Below are 19,418 nucleotides of genomic sequence, written 5' to 3' on the forward strand. Positions count from 1 at the left end.
AATCACCAGTTTTTCTCCACTTTTATCCCACTTTTCAATTTTCAAGATGTTCCCCTTTTTGCATTTTTTGTCCCTTTTTGAAATATTTTAGCTGCCTTTTTCCATTTTTGCCACTTTTGCCTGATGGAGTTACTCATTTTTTGCCACATTTTACCATTTTTTGACCATTTTTACCACCTGTTACTCATTTTTTAATCAATTTTGCCATTTTTTTCTCACTATTTTTGCCAACTTTCACCCATTTGTTGCCACTTCTCTGCAGCTTTTGGACCATTTTACCAATCTAACTTATATTTATGGCCACTTTAACCCATTTTCGCCTATTTTCACCACTTAGATTGTGTATCTTGCAAAGGTATTTTTTAAATAATTTGGCCCTTTGGTTGAGCAGGGCTGAGTAACACTGGTGCAACTGATCATGGAGAATGCAGCGATCACACCAAATTGCCAGTAAAATCCTGAACTCCTTGTCACCCTCTGGATTATCCCGTCTCTAAGCACTATCGTTATGACAGCCATATCCTACGGAGGTCTTTACACCTGGTAGGAGGTAGGTGTAAGATTTAAGTTGAAACTATCACAGCTGGTGCAAATGTTAGGAGAGCGTAAACTCAATCGTAAGTAAAAACTTCACGTTCAATCTAGGCTACATTGGAGCTTCTGCACAGCTGGTGAAACCCATAGCAGGACCCAGGGGTCTGATGGCTTGCTGGTGTCCGCTGGTGTCCGCTGCTGTCGGTACAATGTCCAGGAACCAGCGGGATGGAGACACTGGGTGGGGGGACATCTCCTTCTCTCTCTTGGTAAGGAGCCCCCAGTGGTTTCTGTATGAAGAGAGAAGTAGGAAATAAAGGGGTTATGAGAGGGAGGGATATGGAAGCAGAGTCAGAGGCATATGTTTGAGTAAGGCACGCTTGTGTAGGTTGGGCAGTAGAAATGGGATTAGATGGAAGCTTTGTCTTTGTCCCTGCACCAAGTCTTTTTTTTTAAACTATATTTAGTGAAGGCCGCTGCCAAAACATGTCAATCCATGTCAGACAGATCCACCCAAGCAGGAGTGAGAAAGCACAAAGCATTTGGTCAGTTTTAAAATACAATGCACAAACTGCCTATCTCATCATTACATCGTGTCCCAGCTGGTACAAGCCACAGGTCATCAGACGGTCAGAGAGTCACATGATGCCATTGATGAAGAAAAAGAATCATTTTTAAAGATGCACAATAAATAATGCATAAAAACAAACTATTTTTGGACCGTAAATTAAAACCACTGTTTATGAGACCGTAGCTACAGTTTCTGCAACATGCTCACCACTGAAACTCTGCACAAAGTCCAAAGCATGCTGACGTGCTGCACCACCGCAGCAGCTGTAGGCCTCTATGACTGGTGGGCTCGGGCATCTCCAGCAGCCTCTAAGCATGCCGATAGCAACATGCATTCAGTAATCCATGGCGTGAAAGTCAGTGATAGAGCCCACAGTTACAGTCAAGGTGAAGACAGCCTGAAGCCTTCAAAATATTCCATCTTCCTTAAAAAATTCAGTTTAAGTCAGAGGATTTTATGGTAAGTGTGGCCACTGATTTGAAATTTCCCATTGGCGTTTTAAAACCAGTATGTCCTCTGTTTGAATATCATGATAACATAATAATGTCGAGCATCATTACAACATAAAGCACAAATCTTTTGAAAAATCACACCATCTCACATCTGCACAGATAGTTTGGGTTTGCATTAAAACCCTCTTACCTCCACAGAGGCTGCCTCACAGTGTCAGCTCACATTTGGAATTTTAACGGAGCAAACTGAAGCTCATTTCTCCCCCTAAATAAAAGAAAGTGTGAGAGTGAGCTTTATTACAAGCAGTGTAGCTTTCGTGTTTCTATCTTGGCTAAAATAATTGTAATGAGATATTTCGTCTAGAAACCAGAGGACTACAGTGGTAAAGATCTGAGTTTTTGCAGTGTTTGCTCTTTGCAGTAAAGGCTCCATTAGCTCCATGAGTATAGGAGCTGCTGTCAGATACTGTACAAATCAAACCGGCCCGAGCTTAATAATAGACTGGAGTGTCCGTCCAGTAGCCAGTCCCAAAGCGCTACTGTGGTCCAGCCATATACACACAAAAACACACACCTAATGTACGCTGAGATTCTGGAGCACCAAAGAGACCAAAGAGTGAGAGTACCCGCCCCCACACTCCTGACGCTGTCTCTGGGTCAGCACTTCTGCCGTATGCACAGAGAGCTGCAGGGAGGCTGCAGGCAGCTCTGCAGAGCCTCCAGTACACACATGTCACATGGGTTATTCTGGAGTAGGGCTGTTGCATTGGTACTGCTTTTTATTCCAGGTCAAGAAAAAGATGAAGCGGCCCCTTCATGGGTCTGACTGCAGACTGTACATCTCTGACGGCCGCTCTCACAGACCGTTCTTCTGACACACTGAATATCTCAGACAGGAATGTGGTAATATGTTGGTACTGTGTACTTCCAGTTTTAGATTTTTTTTTCTTTATTCAGAAACAACATCTGACAGTTGCATTCATGAAATAACCACATTGCAAACATTACAGACTGAAAACATTTCATAAATAAAACAAAGATAAAGGTCAGAGGTCTAATCCGGGATTAAAATCAGTATAGATCAGTTTTAGAAGTAGAAGCACGAATGGTGGCTCGCTTTAGCTTCATTAGCTTTAGCTAAAGCTAACATAGCTACATAAGCTACATAATTAACATTACTACATAAGCCATTGTAGCTTAGTTAGCTTTAACAATATTACCATTAGCAACAAGAGCTATGGCAAACATAGTTAAAGCTAACATAGCTACATAGATATCATACCATTGAAGCTTACATACCTGCTTTGTGAGCATAACTTTAGCTATGTTAACTATGTTATCAATGTAGCTACATAGCTATGTTATCATATCTAAGTTAGCTGTAGCAGCGTGAGCTTTTGTAAATGTAACTTAAGCCAACTTAGCTTCATAGGTAAAGTAGATAAGACGCTAATATAACTGCTTTGTAAGCATAGCTTTGGTCATGTTAGCTACGTAATCTATTTAGCTACCTCAGTGACATAGCTATGTTATCTATAACTAAGTCAGCTAAGCAGTGTTAGCAATAGAAAACATAGCTAAAGCTAACTTGGCTACGTTGTTAAAGTAGATAGGTTTATGCAGCTGCTTTGGGAGCTTAGCCTTAGCCATGATAGCTACATAATCTATGTAGCCCTGTTTACTACATAACTTTGTTATCTAAAGCTAAGTTAGCTTTAGCAAAGCTAGCTTTTACAAATATAGCTGAGGATTAACTTGGCTACAAAGAGAACATGAAGCTTACATCGTTGCTTTGTGAGCTTAGCTTTAGCTATTTTAGCTACACAGCTATGTTTGTTATGTAGCTACATTGTGTGACTTCCTTCTTTAGAGCACTTTGATCAGATGTTGCTGTTTTTAAATGTGCTTTATTACTAAATTTGATTGATTGATTGATTGATTGACATTGGTTAGATAACTACATTAGCTTTTGCAGCTAACATAGCTCCGTAAGCTACGTTAGCTGCATTTGAATGTTTTCATAGAGGACAAGCAGACTGTTTACTCAGCTTTATTAAACGTTATGTAATCAGGTTTTGCAGGTCAGGTTTTTTTAACGTTTGGTAACCTATCCTTTATCCTAAATGGAAGTTTAACTGATCTTATTGTGAAAGTTTGAGTGTGTTTTGAAATGATGCACCTTTGGTAGTCGGTGAAAGTAGCCGTCAGAAATGAACAGTCTGCAGCCAGACTGTCATGAAAGAGTGGGCTGCCAAAAACAAGTTTGATTAGCACAGTTTTAAACTGAACAGCTGTTACTGCAAACATACCCATGTGGGATGCTACATTGGGATATACCCTAATACTGATTTCACTCGTGATGTGGTCTCACACAGACCTCCACAACTCTTCGGTTGCTGCTCTGTCCATCCTCCGCCACCACACTGCCTCTACCACACAGGAGCATATTGCATGTTGCATGCACGTCACTTTGATGTTCGAGGATGTGCACAAATTGACCCTGGAGACACGTGGCAGCCATTATGTGTCCATGCACGGGTTGCTAACAGCAAGTATGTCTTGGTCCTAAGACTTGGTATCGACACCGGTGCATCCTTAGCCGCCGCTGTACCCGAGTTTTAAACTTTGATGTGGTTCTGGTGAAAATTGCACAGTATCGCTACCTGATGTCAAACCCAGCAGGACAACAGAAGTGCTTGGCATGCAGTATAGGCCAAAATCTTGTTTTTAACTATCAGAAATTGGTATGATATAAAAATATAAATATATGCATTATTGTGCAGGACTTTTACGCATGTATGGGCCTAAAATTTGGGTGGAGTAAGGGCATATATGTGGCAAGGGTGGGAAGGAGGATTGATACAACCCTGGTCACACTCTGGATGTCCTTGCATACTACCAAGGGCATGGGAATAAATCTGTTTAGAAAAAAAGTTGAAACCTTGTGGGTGGAGTAAGGGGTGAATGTGGCAAGTAAGGATGGTGTAGGATACTTTCCAGGTGGGTAGGAGGGTTGCAATGAGTCCTGGTCGTGCTGTGGATGTCCCAGTGGCCTGAAAACCACTGGCAGTCTCTGATCACAAAATGTAACTGTATGAACAACAGAAACAGTGTTTAGTGCTCAGAGATCATAATCCAAACATCAACAGAGCACACTGCAGATTCACTAACGTGGGTGAGGTAATATGCCGAGGCTACATTCATGCATCTCTCTTGGAGTAAAAGTTTTCTTCTATGTGCGAGCAGGGATGATTTTGCTGAGGTCTTAATTTGCTCTCGCTGCTCGCTCTTAGATTTACGACTCGTGTGGCTGCCGTGTTCGTCTGATCGACGGTTTGTCTGGTCCAGCATATGCTCACGTTTCTCTCTGTGCACAGCAGGTGTACCTGAAATATGATCCTTCAGCGAGGCTGCTGACTCACTGTATCTGAGAATAAAACTGTTTCATAAACACTCCCATGCTATCAGAGAGTTTAGCTCCGTGTAGACAAAGAAGGGTGTTCAGGTCTGCATTGACTAATTTCTACCCTCATAGCTATAAGCTAATAAAACACTGAAACACTGTTAGGGTGCCGTTTCTGCACTGGCAGCACCCACAACCAGAGAGTCAGTGCACTTCTTACTGGTGTTTGTTGTTTCTAGGCAACAAGAGTTGATTTTCAGTGGTTTAAAGCCAAACTCACAACGCCATTCAAAGCTGTTATATCGACGTGATGCTTCCCTTGTACTTTGAATTCTGCAAAAACTTCAAGGGGGCCGAGGTGATCCCTCCTCTGTGCCATCTTCAGAGACAGTAACAGAGGTGAAAGCAGAGCCAGCAGGAGAGCACAGTGCTGTGTATGTGAACTCCTACTAGGTCAGGGGTCATCAAGTATGTTTGCACAAGGGCCAGATTTAGTCTTGACAGAGACACTGGGGCCGCACTTTCAAATAAACAAAAATTAAATAAATATTTTGGTCTGATTAACATATTATTTTATTAGCTTTGTCTTTCAAAACGCAGGACATTTTTAGTCATTACCAGTGAGATCTATCTCTGTTATCTATAATGCAGCAGACCACAAGGAGACAGGAGGCTGGGCCCCTGAAATTCTCAGGGAGTGGACCCTCCCTAAATGTGATTTAGCACCAGTGTAAATTCATTTTTGACACTTTTAAACCCCTTTTCAGTGCTTCATTCAGCCATTTCTGCAACATTTTTCCCCCTCTCAACCCATTTTTACCACTTTTTAAACCAGCTTTTGCCACTTGTTGCCCATTTTGCCTTCCACTACTCTGCCAGGCTATTTTCCTATATTTTCTACCATTTGTAACCCATTTTGATACTTTTTGCCCCCTTCACCCATTTTTTTCATTCTTTGACCACTTTTAAACAACTTTTCCAGCATATTTTATCCCCTTTGTGGATAAAATATGCTACAAATTTAACCCCTCTTGCACAATTTTTGCCATTTTTAACCCATTCTTGATACTTTTTGCCCCTTTTTTCCTCTTTGACCCAATCTTTGCCATTCTTAAATCTCATTAAACTACTTTTCCAGCATGTTTTAACCCCTTTGTGCTGCTCTCATGTCAATTTTTGCAACATTTCAACTATTTTTGCCACTTTGTCACCCCTCTTCATTACTTTTTTGGCACCATTTTTTGCCTCTTTGAACCCATTTTTTAAACTTTTTGCCCCTTTATCCTCTTTTGCCAATTTTTGCTACATTTTAACCTCTTTTCACCACTTTTCCTTCAAATTTGTACCATTAAACGAGCCATTTTCACACTTAACACCCACTTTTGCCACTCTCTAACCTCTTTTATCACTCCATCTGGCCATTTTCACCGCACTTCTGGCAGTCTTACCCCATTTTTTAAAAATATTTACTAATAACTGCTGACAAGTGAGTTTCTGTAAAACCAGATAAAATTTTTAGTCATTTTAAAACTATTTCAGTATCAATCCTTTTTTGGATTTAACAGCTGCAGACATTTAAAGCCAAAAGATACTCTTAAAACATCTTTTCCTCCTTCTCTGAATTTAACGATCTTCTGGGGGCCGGACAGGAAGCTTTGGGGGGCCTGATTTGGCCCTCGGGCCTCCAGTTGATGATCAGTGCTATAAAGAGTAGTATTTCTGTGATCTTAGGTTCCTCCTTTCCTGCCTGTAATCCCCCTTTTTCCCTCTGTGTTAAATGATAGTAACAGTCAAATTAAATCCTCCTTTGTTATTGGCAGAGCTGGTGTCAGAAGTCCCGCCCCTTCTGATTTTGACTGGTCAAGAAGGGGGCGTGGCATTGACAAGTGCAGCAGTGCTCTAAAAGTTGAACTTTACATTTTAAATGGGAGTGGGGACAAAAATACCAATTGCTCACAGCTCAAAGTGCTGAAAACACTAGAATTTATTGTTCTACCATTAAAAATGAGCACTACAAGTATTAAAAACTATTATTCTTCAGTTTAAGTTGCATCAAAATGTGATAAACTGGGTTTCAAATGTTGCAACTGAGAACAAAAGTTATTCAAGCATTGCATTCCCATTTTTATTTCTTTTTAAAGAAGCTAAATAACCACAGGGTTGCCCTTTTCATTCATTTTAAAAAATTCCTTTTTCCTCTAGTTTACAGCAGCTGCTGTCTCTGATTTCTGCGTCTCCGTTAGGAAGTGATTTTGGGTCATGGACATCATCTGTGCTGTTTTCAGGTCATCTAAATCATAAAACTTGAGCCTGTGGATTAATAAAAAGCGCACCGGTTGGCATTTCCTCCATATTTCTCTGCGTATGAGTTATATCCTGTATTAAAGCTCCATTGTTCAGCTTTACGAGGCCGTACATATCATCCAATCTCAGGCTGACAGAGAGGTTTAAACTTGTGCAGCAGGGATTTACATTGTGAACCGGATTTAATCCTCTCTCATCGTTGTTCACCTCCCTTCCTCTCTCTCGATCTGTCCTCTGTGTTTCAGAGTAACGAGATGTTGGAGCTGCAGAGGAGCAGGATGAGGGAGGAGATCAAGGAGTACAAGTTCAGGGAGACGCGGCTGCTCCAGGATTACACCGAGCTGGAGGAGGAGAACATCACGCTGCAGAAGCTGGTGTCCACACTCAAGCAGAGCCAGGTCTGTACGACGACACGTCACCACTGTAGCACCTGAATGCACCTCAGCATTATTGCTTAAGTTTGGTCCCATACAAATCAGCTCTTTAAATTTAAGACACCAGCCCAACATCAACGTGGTCCACTCACCTGTCCAGTCTGGTTCAGTGATCCTCGATGATGCTCACATTCCCACAGCCAGCCATTCCCAGTGATGAGAATTTCATGTCTTTTAGAGATCAGGATCATTAAGCTCAGCTCAGTAATAAGAGTCGGTGTTTTGGCTCTTTATCGGTACCACTTTGGCTTTTTTATGCCTACAAAAGAACATCAAAACGATACCAGTATCTCTGCATTTCTAGCCAAGCAAGTAGACACATGATACCACTCATGCAATTGCAAATCTCAGTTCTGTCTAGTTTATTTGAAGTTGCACAAAATACCCAAATCGTTCAGCACTAGCAGACCATCATTTCCTAATTTAAACTGTCTGGAATTAAACAAAGCAGTAACTGTAGAGTAGCAGCCAAACACGGAAGTTTCCTTGCTTATCATGGACTCCACCAATCAGAGACTTTGCTGTAAAACTCTAGAATTGTGGGTAATGTAGTTCTTTTCCTTGAGATCACACATAAACCACGTTTATATTTGACAAACTTCTCTCTAAAGAGCATAGATAATCGTTTTTTTAGACAGGTAACCCATAGTAAGGGTAATCTAGATCCTTGGTTCCAAACCTGAGGTATGGGACCCCCTTGGGGGTGCCTGTCAGCTCTGAGGTTGTTAAAATTAAGTTCAAATGTCACTGTTTTTGCCAATTGGTTCCAACGGGTGGTGCAGCTCTTCTTAGATGTGTGTGTGTGTGTGTGTGTGTGGGTGTGTGGGTGGGGGGGGGGATCAATGGAAAAAGGTTGGGAACTACTGCCCTAGATGATTATGACATTATGGTGAATACTTAAATATTAATAAGCAGCATAGACTGAGTGATGCTTTGATTTATGGTGACAGTTGGAAGGGATGTCTAATCCCCCCTCCATCCAACAATCTAGGTGTTTTTAAAAATCCAGGATAGATGCATCTCAGATAAACTGAGGTTTAGTTCTTCTTGAGGAGGTTGTTTATGACAAAATTAGGGAGAAAAGCTGATCAGCTCAGTAGAAAATATCATGCATTTTGTGTTTGTCCCTTATTACAACTCTAGTAAAGGGAGTGAAAATTCCTTCAGCCAATCAACAGTGTGTAGTGTCTAAATTCATTCATTAGGGTCAAGTAGGAACCCTCATAGAAGGTCACCAAAAATTAGAATAGTACAGATTGGTTATTTTGGTACCGTTCTGTATTTTGGACAGAGGAGTACAGAAAACAGATCCAAACAGAACCAGACCAAAGCAGGCAAAGACTCTGACTCCTCCTGATGCTCAGTCTGCAGAAGAGTGTGAGAACAACACACTCTATCAACATAAAACTATCAACATAAAACTGCTTCATCCAGCACTTTTCCTGGTTGCAGCCTCTTGAAATGTTTGTTTTGAGGAGAACGGCCTTTGTGGATGATTTAGCTCCTGTTAAAATAAAACCTTAAAGAATAACGCATGCTTAGTTTCCTAAAGTCAGCTCAGCGTGTTCCCCTTTAGGTTTTCAGCCTCGTTTCCAGGATTCACAGGATCAAATGATGCCCTCATGTCCTCATCATCGTCCTTTACTCCCCTGTTAAAGAGCTACAGTCTCAGCTGTGTGATCACATCATTCCTACAGTGTCTGGATTGGCTTTAGTAAAAATTTCTAATCCCTGAGCTGAGCTCGAGTAGATTAAGGTCATTTATCAACATGAAACCGCTCCTCTGATGTCAGACTAAGATATTGTTGGAATGACCCCCACAAAAACTCAAATCTGAGCAAGCACATTCATCTGATTTAACAGCAAATACACTGGAAAAGTCCACATAAAAATCTTATTTCTAGATATAATGAGGGAAAAGCAATGCATCCTTGTGATAAATAAAAAACATCAGACAAAGGGGCAAAAAAGAATTACATGTGGTGTCTTGAAAAAACATCATCAGTGGATTTATTGTGGTGTCTCATAAACAGAATGTCTATCTTAATCTCAGAAGAATGTGGTTTAGGATAGGCATACTGAGAAACCTGACAAGAAATAAGACAAAAACATAAACTAAGATTTGGGTTTCTGCAGTAAGCAGTTAAACTCAGGTTACCAAGGCTGCCCATAAGGGGGACATAGAGGGGAGCTCTCTGGGACCCATCTAGGTCTGCAAAGTCATGGTCTATTGTAAAGTTAAGCTTTGATAACCATTTTTATTTTTAACCTGAATAATAGCCACTCTTATCAAAGCAACAACGTGAATTTTATTTATTTGATATGACCGTTTTAAAAAAGGAAACCCCTTTCCCTTTCTTTTCTATCTTCTTTTGGTAATGTGAACAATGTGGATGTGCAGACTGACTAAAGAGTCATATCAGACTTCATAGCTAATCCATGATGTGCACAAACATGAGGGTGCCAGAAAGTAAGGTAGAAGAAACTGACGAAAATATAATCACAGAAGTGCAAAAATAGACAAAATGGGATAAAATTGGTGAATAAAGTGGTGGAAAGAGTTTAAAATGGGCAAAAATGTGTGAAAAATGCTGTAAGGTGGATAAAAAGTGGCAAAAATGGGTCAAAGAAGCAAAAAGGGAAGAAGAGTGCAAAATATTGGGGAAAAGTGGTAAGAATGGGTAAATAGAGGCAATAATGGGTTAAGGGCAGCCAAAATAGATTATTTAAATGAAACAGAGGCATAATGGTTGACAAATGGTACAAAGGGGTAAAGAGGCAGAAATGTGCAAAAAAGTGGCAAAAAATGGCTAAAATGTGGAGAAAATTAGGCTAAAGGCTTAAAAATTTTGAAAAAATAGCAGAAACCGTGGTGAAAAGTGGTTCGAAAATGGCAAAAAACAATTTAAGAGACAAAAATTTGCAAAAGAGTTAATAAGTGTGTTAAAAGTGGTCAAAAAAAGACAGAAATGTCTGGGTAAACTAGAAAAAGAGTTGTAGAGTAGCAAAAAAGGACTTAAAAGGTGGAAAAACTTGGGCAAAAACAGTGGTGAAAATGGGTAAAAAAGTGGTAGAAGAATGACTTCTGCCAACATGAGAGCTCAATGATAGTTCGACACACTTTTGAATGAGGTGACTGTTAGCCAGGATGACTCTCTACTGTGACTGTTTCTGGTCACTCGGTCCTTATTTTAAAACATTTTTATCAACAACCCTCTGACTGAATGTCATTGTTCTCCCTCCTGTTCTTCCTGCCCGTCCTCAGGTGGAGTATGAGGGACTGAAACATGAAATAAAGGTCTTCGAGGAGGAGACTGTCCTTCTCAACAGCCAGCTTGAAGACGCCCTACGTCTGAAGGACATCTCTGAGGGTCAGCTGGAGGAGGCTCTGGACGCCCTGAAGAGCGAGCGTGAGCAGAAGAACAACCTGAGGAAGGAGCTGGCCCACCACCTCAGCCTGAGCGACAGCGTCTACGGGGCCGGGGCCCATCTGGCCCTCACCGTTACCGGGGTCGAGGGTCTCAAGTTCCCGGAGGAGACCAATGGAACCAATGGCACCAACGGCAGCGCCATCCCTGCTGCTAACGGCAACAACGAGGACAACAACCGCCGCAACGGCCACCTTCACACTGGCACGGGATTAGCTAAAATGAACGGGGAGTTCAGACCGGGCAGGAAAGGAGACGGTCTGCACCCTGTGCCCGACCTGTTCAGTGAGCTCAACCTGTCGGAGATGCAGAAGCTCAAACAGCAGCTGCTGCAGGTGGGTTCACACGTCAGAAAGTCGAGGGTTAATACACTCAGAGGACTTTGTCTGGCTTTAAGCCTGTTGTAACCAAGAATAAAAGGAGAGAACATTTGACAGCCTGTATTAATTTTTAGTTTTAAGAATTGTTTTTCAACCGTAGAAGGATAGAAATCTAGGATGCTTGTATCTCTCGCATGTCTTTGAGGTTAGTTCATGCCAAAGTTTACAGTCCATCAGTGTTCTATAGTGTGCATGCTGCCGTGGTTAATGGAGGCAAATCTAGAACAGAACAAGGAGTCCTGCAGTCGTAGTACAGGCTGTAGAATTGCGTGTTGCATAGGGAGCGCTGTCAGGGAGATTAGTGTCTATTAGGCACAGCCAGCAGATGCAGAATGGAGACAGAGACAAAGAAGAGCTACTCCTGCTTTTACTTCAGCAGTACGGGAACAAAAATAGGCCAAAAGGACCGACACTGACATCAGAGTAATTACCATACCTGCATGGAGCTGGACCCCTGTTCAGCAGACACTATAAATGTAGGGCTTATATAATGAATGTTGAGGCAGTGAGATATGGAAGTCCAATGCTGCCAGTAAAAAGAAGAGTAAACGTTTCAACGTTTAACATTTTTGACCTAATTTTACCGTTTAATCAGAACTTTGACAAAAGTATTTGACACAAATTTCAGGTTAAAGAAATATTGCACCTGCTGTGATTTGAATTACAGCAGGCCATATTGCGATTTAATCTAATTTGCGATTAACTGCCCAGCTCTAGCCCATATATAAACCCGCAGCTCAAAGAAGAGTCACACATGCATGTGCTGTATGTCAAACATCATGAAATCAGCTGTAGATCACATTCATGTTGAATCTAGTTAAGTCATTTCTGCAGATTTTTGTCCTTGCTGAGCTCCTCAGAGAAATTTAAAAATCAGATTAGTGGCTGCTAAGTTAGCAGGGAGCCTTTCTCTGTTAAATCAATCAGTCGCTAATCAATTTTCCTCTTAAAGTTGATTACTCTGGGACTTATGGGAGCTTCAGCGAGATCAGACACCAAATTAACCCCCAGTTTAGCCCCGCCCTGCTTTGTTACTGTCACTAGGTTGGAATAAATGTCCTGTTTCTGGATCCTTCTCATCTGAAACAACTGAAAATAGCCTGATATTTACTTTCATTGATATCTAATGATCTGATTCTTTGATATTGAATGATTGTCGGTGGGTTGAACTGCCCATGTATGCCCAGCCCATCCAAAGAAGACCCATCATGACCCTTGGTTTATGTGTATACCATTAGAAATATTTACAGTGTGTGTTTTGAACTGTTCTCCAGGTGGAGTGCGAGAAGGCGGCGCTGCTCATGAACCTCCAGGAGTCTCAGACACAGCTGCAGCACACCCAGGGCGCCCTGACCGAGCAGAGCGAGCGCGTCCACCGTCTCACAGAGCGGGTCAACGCCATGAAATGTCTGAACGGAGACAAAGAGCTCGACGACCCCCAGGAGAGCGAAAAGCCCGATGGTGGCTCCTTATCACCGCCAACCAACGGCCACCACGATCCCGATATCCACGGCTTCGAGATCCTGGAGTGTAAATACAAGGTGGCGGTGACAGAGGTGATCGACCTGAAGGCGGAGCTCAAGGTGCTGAAGGAGAAGTACAACCAGGCGGTGGAGGGGCAGGGAGATGGCCACGGTGAAGACAGGGCACAGGCTCTGACTGAGCAGGTTAGTAAAGCTGGCATGGACTGAGAAATCTTATTATTCCTGGTAATTTCAGTCAGAAATGTCTCGGTATGATTAACTTAACAAGATTGGATTAACATCTTATCGAGAGATTTACAAAGCAAAGAGTTATTTTTATGTCTTAATTTAAAATACTATTCCCCCAGAAAACCTTAAAGAAGAAAACTTTTTTGCCACTTTTTCCCCATTTTTTGTCACTTTTTCCCATTTTTGGCCTTTTCCACCAATTTTTGCCACTTTTCGGCCCATTTAAGCTACCATTTGTCATTAAATACCCCTTTTTTTCCCATTTTTCCCCATTTTTGAAACTTCTTTTTGCCACTTTTTTCAAAATTTTTGTCACTTTTTTCCCATTTTTGCCCCTTTTTTCTTCCATTTTTTGCCACTTTTTGCCAACCGCGCTACCTTTTGCCATTAAATACCACTAGTTTCCTATTTTTTTGCCCATTTTTTCCACTCCTTCTAGCCACTTTTATCCCATTTTTTGCCCATTTGAGCATCCTTTTGAGATTAAATACCACTTGTTTCCTATTGTTTGTCCCTTTTTGCCAATCTTGACTGCTTTTTGCCCATTCAGGTAACTTTTCACTCTTTTTTTTTTTTTTTTTTTGCTTCGTTTTTGCCACTTTTGGACAATTTTTTGCCACCTGTAACTTCTCACCCATTTCTGCTACTCTCTGACTCTTTCACCACTTTTTCTCCCCAATTTCACCACTTTTCATCCATTTTTGCTGCTTTCTGACCATTTTTGCCACCTCTAAATTATTTTTATTGCTACTTCAAGCCATTTTTGCCAGTTTTCACTGCTTAGATTTTGGCTCTTGCAAAGGTATTTTTCAACAATTTGGCTCTTTGGTTTAGCCAAAGTTCTTGAAATACTGGAAATATAGGACGTGCATTTTCCTCGATACCCAAGCAAGCAGACGTATGAGACTGCTTTGTGTTATATCATAATCACAGATTGCAGTAATTTCCAGTAAAACTGCAATAAAATGTGTTTTTCTAATATGATATTTACATAATGCTTGGATGTTTCTCTCTTGAACTTCTTTCTTCCAAGCAGGTCACTCATTTGGAGCGCAGTTATCGTGATAGCAGGGAGCGCGTGGCGAGCCTGGAGGCGGAGCTGCGAGCGGCCACGAGCATGTCCACAGAGAGTCAGAGCATGCTGAATGCTGCTCAGGACGAGCTGGTCACCTTCAGCGAGGAGCTGGCTCAGCTTTACCACCACGTCTGTCTGTGCAACAACGAGACACCCAACCGCGTCATGCTGGACTACTACCGACAGAGCCGCGTCACGCGCAGCGGCAGCCTGAAGGGCTCAGACGACCCTCGGGCTCTGCTGTCACCCCGCCTGGCGCGTCGCCTGGCCGCTGCGTCCGCGGCCTGCTCCTCCGACTCCCCACGCAGCCCCATGGACTCCCCATCCAAAGACGGACACCACAGCGAAACATCCAACAACACAGCGGACTCTTCATCCTGCCATAGCAGCCCCACTCGCAACCCACCAGGCTCCCCATGCATCAGCATCTCCCCCTGCCCGTCCCCGGTGCCCTCAGAGGCGGGCGGGGACCTGAGAAAGGAGCCCATGAACATCTACAACCTGAACGCCATCATCAGGGACCAGATCAAACACCTGCAGAGGGCCGTAGACCGCTCACTGCAGTTGTCCAGGCAGAGGGCTGCAGCCAGGGAGTTGGCGCCTATGCTGGATAAAGACAAAGAGCTGTGCATGGAGGAGATCCTCAAACTCAAGTCCTTACTCAGCACCAAGAGAGAGCAGATAGCCACACTCAGGCTGGTGCTGAAGGCCAACAAACAGGTCAGTATTATTCTGACTTTTACTCCACATCGTCCTTTCAGGTCTGTGAAATAATAAAGTTTTATCCTGCATGTTTCAGACAGCAGAGGTCGCTCTGGCAAACTTAAAGAGCAAGTACGAGAATGAGAAGGCGATGGTGACGGAGACCATGATGAAGCTGAGGAATGAGCTGAAGGCTCTGAAGGAAGACGCTGCCACCTTCTCGTCTCTCAGGGCCATGTTTGCCACAAGGTGAGCAGGAAATACTAGACCACTAGGGGCGCAATTTCTGTTTTTATGCCATCAGGGGGCTCTCAGTTAAAACAGTAACAAATGATGACAGCCAGGGAATCCCTGCAGTGAAACCAAACTCTCCCTGTGTGGATAAAAAAGCAGTGAATCATGCAGAGGTGTGATGTTTTGGCAGATGCTACCCCCCAAAAATTCAAGTTGCTTCTATGGACAGAAGACTTCAGCAGAGGAAACCCTGCACAAGCCTCTTCTCTCCGTGATCCTGGCCTTCAGGTCAGCATAGCGTGAGTCAGTCAAGGAGAGAGGGTGCAAGCATGTGGAAACAGTCACCAACAGTCCAAAGCAATGGTTCTCAACATGGGGGTCACGAGACACTGAGAAGGGGTTGCCAGATGCCTTAAATAAAACTACGAATACTTTAAAAATGAGTTTTAATGAAAATATAAATGCATTAAATTAGTTAACTTTGAAAAGTGTGGTCATTTTCGGAGTTTTACGCTGAAACCAAAGTAAAGGTTTAAGATTTCCTTAAGGTTTGCACACAGGCCTGCCCACATCTATGGCTGGGCCCCCAAAAATCTCCGAGAACCCCTCCACCACCCCTTGTGGTCTATTATTTGGTTCTAATGCTGAAAGTATTTATTTGTGCCACTTTGTAACAACGTTTCATCATTTTATTGCACAATTTGCACCCATTTTTTTCCTCTTTTTCAAACTTTTGCCATATTTTGATATTTTTTCATCACCGTCTCCCACCAGTTAAACACATTTTTTTGCTCCCTTAGACCTATTTTTGTCACCTTTAAACCCTTTCCAACCAATCTGCTCCACTTTCCACCTATTGTTGTCTTTCTTGACTCATTATGGCCACTATAAACCACTTATCACCACTTTCTTGGCACATTTTTTTCCCATTTCAACCCAATTTCCCTATTTGTTTTGCCCATTTTTTGCCAGCTTAACTAATCTCTACCACTTTTAAATCGCATTTCATCACCTTTTCCTGCCATTTTGGCCTCTTTAAACCCATTTCTGCCACTTTTTAATCCAATTTCACCACCTTTTCCAGCCATTTCTGACACCCTAAAAAAATACTGACACTGTTATCCATTTTTACCACTTTTTAATGCCTGTTTTTGCTAACCTGGCACACCAGATGGATTTGAAAAAAAAGAAAAGCCTTTGACAAAAAACTCGGAGGGTTATTGGACGAATGTTCTGTCTGTCACATCTTTACGGGCCAATCAGAGTAACAAAACACGTGACGTAGACGCTACCGAGCTGCGCCACTAATGAGGTGTAAGTTCCATAGAGAACTGCATAACGTGACTGGCGACTGTAGACACGACTTTTGCCATTTTTGAAAAGAAAACAACTCACTGCCGTTCTTTGTTCTTCTTTTAACAAAGAAATGTCGTCAAAGTTCTGATAAAACTGGCGCTTTAGCAGCATCAACTCTAATCTCTTCTGCTATAATTGCACCGGTCTCTTCTTACTGCTTGTTTACGTCACAACTCTACTGCGCCCAAAAGTACTGCCCCTGGTCGCTGACCGTCACTTTCACTTTCTAACCGGGCCCACACGGTTCAGACGGGAGCTTTGCAAGATGGATTCACCAGTGAGACACTCTGAAAAGGGCAAATCCGTCTGCTTTGCAAGATTATGTTTTTGCCACTTTTACCTCTTTCATTTCCACCTTTATCTAATTTTGCCACTTTTAACCAATTCCTGCTACTCCAAAAATTCCATTTCACAACTGTTTTCGCCAATTTTTCCAATTTTAACTTATTCAAGCCATTTTAACACATTTTTATTCTGCCCTTAAGAAAAGGGATTTACGATTTTAAGATGACTATATGCTACGGCATAAATGAATGAAAAAAAGAAAGTGTTTTAATGAGAGTGGTTATTATTAGGGTAAAATAAAATATAGATGTCGCCGCTTAATTTTACAGTGAACCATGATTTTGCTGACTCCATGGGCCCCCAGTTTTGCTCTCCCCTTTGTCCCCCCTTATGGACGGCCTTGTCTGAACAGGACTATTCTTGAATGTTCATGGCCCTGTCCAACCACCTTCATGTACAGTGGGAGTCCCCGGTCTGTGGCACCTTTATTTTGGGGGTTCACAGTCACTGAAAAAAGTCTGAGAACCCCTGGTCTAAAGGAAGTGTTCAAACACAGACAGGAAGTAGAGAGGAGGAACATGCCTGCTGTGTTCACTCCTGATAGAATATGTGGCAATGGTTTATGGATGCTCAGTCACATGTCAGTACTCTGAGGGGTTTAGCATATTTTTATGGTTGCTGGCATGAAAACAGGTCCCCTACAGCTATGAAACATAAGGATTTATCTCAGTGTGGAATCTGTTGGAAATATTTGAGGTATTGGAAGTACTCAAGTAAAAGATAAATTTCAGCATTTCAGCATTTTCGGTTTCAGTGCAAAAATTCTTCATGTTGTTCCTGTAAAGTAAAAATAAAATCTGTGACATGTTTACTTAAACCTCTCCGTCCTCTCCCTGCAGATGTGATGAGTACGTCACACAGCTGGATGAGATGCAGAGGCAGCTGGCTGCAGCAGAGGATGAGAAAAAGACGCTGAACTCTCTCCTCCGGATGGCCATCCAGCAGAAACTCGCCTTGACACAACGGCTGGAGGATCTGGAGTTCGACCACGAGCAGACGCACCGAGGCCGCGGCGCTAAAGTGCCCAAAATAAAGAGCAGCCCGCCCAAAGTAAGTCACAGAGGCGCCTTCACAGCCCCCTCCAGCCCTACCAGGCTCCACAGCCCTTCTGTTTGCACCACCCACATCTTAAACTCCTCCTTGATCCACCGTAGTCCTCCGTCGTTGTCTGTGTTGACGCCAGACTTACTTCCTGAAACAATCCAGACCTCTGCTGCCACACAGTCTTATATCAGTCACCCTAATCTGTCCCTGGGCTCCCAGCCCATCCTGATAGACCCTCAGAGTTTAACCGTAAAGTTCAGACGGCTGATTTATTCCAGACAAGACTTAGGCCACCTCCCCCGGTCTAACAGCACCATTCGCTCAGCCTCAGTTTCTCCTCGGTTACGGAGGAAGCAGTGATTCAGTCACCAATAAAATAAATTATTATACGTCTTCCCAAAAGCCTTCAGTCAAGGTGGAAACAGAGAGACTGAAACCTGGTTTAACATGTTTATAGTTTGAAAGGCTGTAAATATCAGGAGGGAGGCTATGACAGCTCCATCCATCCATCTCTGTAACAGCATCGATCAGACTTTTGTTTCTGCTCTGGTTTAGTCACAGTCACTGACTTCAGAATGTTTGGAAACCTTCATGAATTTTAGATCAAGTATCTTTCTCACCATCTTTTAGTTATGACAGTAAAGCATGACATCACTCTCTGAGAAGAGTAGGATGTATTTAAAAATGAAACACAAGAAAGATGGCTGCAGCAGAATATGAACAGCACCTCCCTGTGGCAGGCTCTAGAACTACATAGTAGTTTTTATTTGGCTCAGTCACACTGAATGTAAATTTCACCACTAGGGGGCTATCAATCAATCAATCATAGCAAATAAGAATATATAAAAACAGCAAAAGATGACACTGAGGGTATTTCACTAAAACTAGCATGGTCTACATCAGGGATGTCTGACTCAATCACAGCAGGGGTGGAATTCTGAATTTGGGTCTAACCTGAGAGCCGAATTGGGTCAAAATTTCCCATTAACTGTCAACCTCATCTTCACCGGTAACACATTAGGAGAGGAAAAAATGTAACATTAATGCTAAATGATTTTAAAAAAGAGTTTTAAAGGTCAAAATATGAGATAAAATTCAAAATTAGAAGTTTTAAAGGTCAAGATATGAGATAAAATTCAAAATTAGAAGTTTTAAAGGTCAAAATATGACATAAAATTCAAAATTAGGAGTTTTAAAGGTCAAAATATGAGATAAAATTCAAAATTAGGAGTTTAAAAGTCAAAATAATAGATGAATTTCAAAACTATGAGTTTTAAATATCAAAATATGAGACAAAATTAAAAATACTGAATTATAAGTGTCCAAAGATGAGATACAAATTTAAGATTTAAGATTTTTTTTTTTTTACTAATTGCGATTAAAATTCAAATTTAGGAGTTAAAAATGTCACAAGGGAAGATAAAATTCAAATTCAATCATTTAA

The 19,418-nt window shown here is 42.0% G+C and overlaps 1 protein-coding gene across 3 annotated transcripts in view; it reads left to right on the forward strand.

Annotated features, from left to right (window-relative positions):
- bicd1a (bicaudal D homolog 1a) overlaps window positions 1-19,418 on the forward strand; it is an 83,306-nt gene that overhangs the window by 47,625 nt on the left and 16,263 nt on the right. For 2 of the 3 annotated variants that reach the window (XM_041794778.1, XM_041794780.1), the window contains exons 3-8: window positions 7,510-7,662; window positions 10,964-11,461; window positions 12,781-13,173; window positions 14,252-15,013; window positions 15,093-15,244; window positions 17,770-17,980. In XM_041794778.1, the coding sequence (XP_041650712.1) occupies window positions 7,510-7,662; window positions 10,964-11,461; window positions 12,781-13,173; window positions 14,252-15,013; window positions 15,093-15,244; window positions 17,770-17,980 (2,169 nt within the window). The remainder of the gene's footprint in view (window positions 1-7,509; window positions 7,663-10,963; window positions 11,462-12,780; window positions 13,174-14,251; window positions 15,014-15,092; window positions 15,245-17,769; window positions 17,981-19,418) is intronic. The other variant, XM_041794779.1, reaches the window with a different exon arrangement.

This window comes from Cheilinus undulatus, linkage group 9 (assembly GCF_018320785.1).
Source record: "Cheilinus undulatus linkage group 9, ASM1832078v1, whole genome shotgun sequence".
NCBI lineage: Eukaryota > Metazoa > Chordata > Actinopteri > Labriformes > Labridae > Cheilinus > Cheilinus undulatus.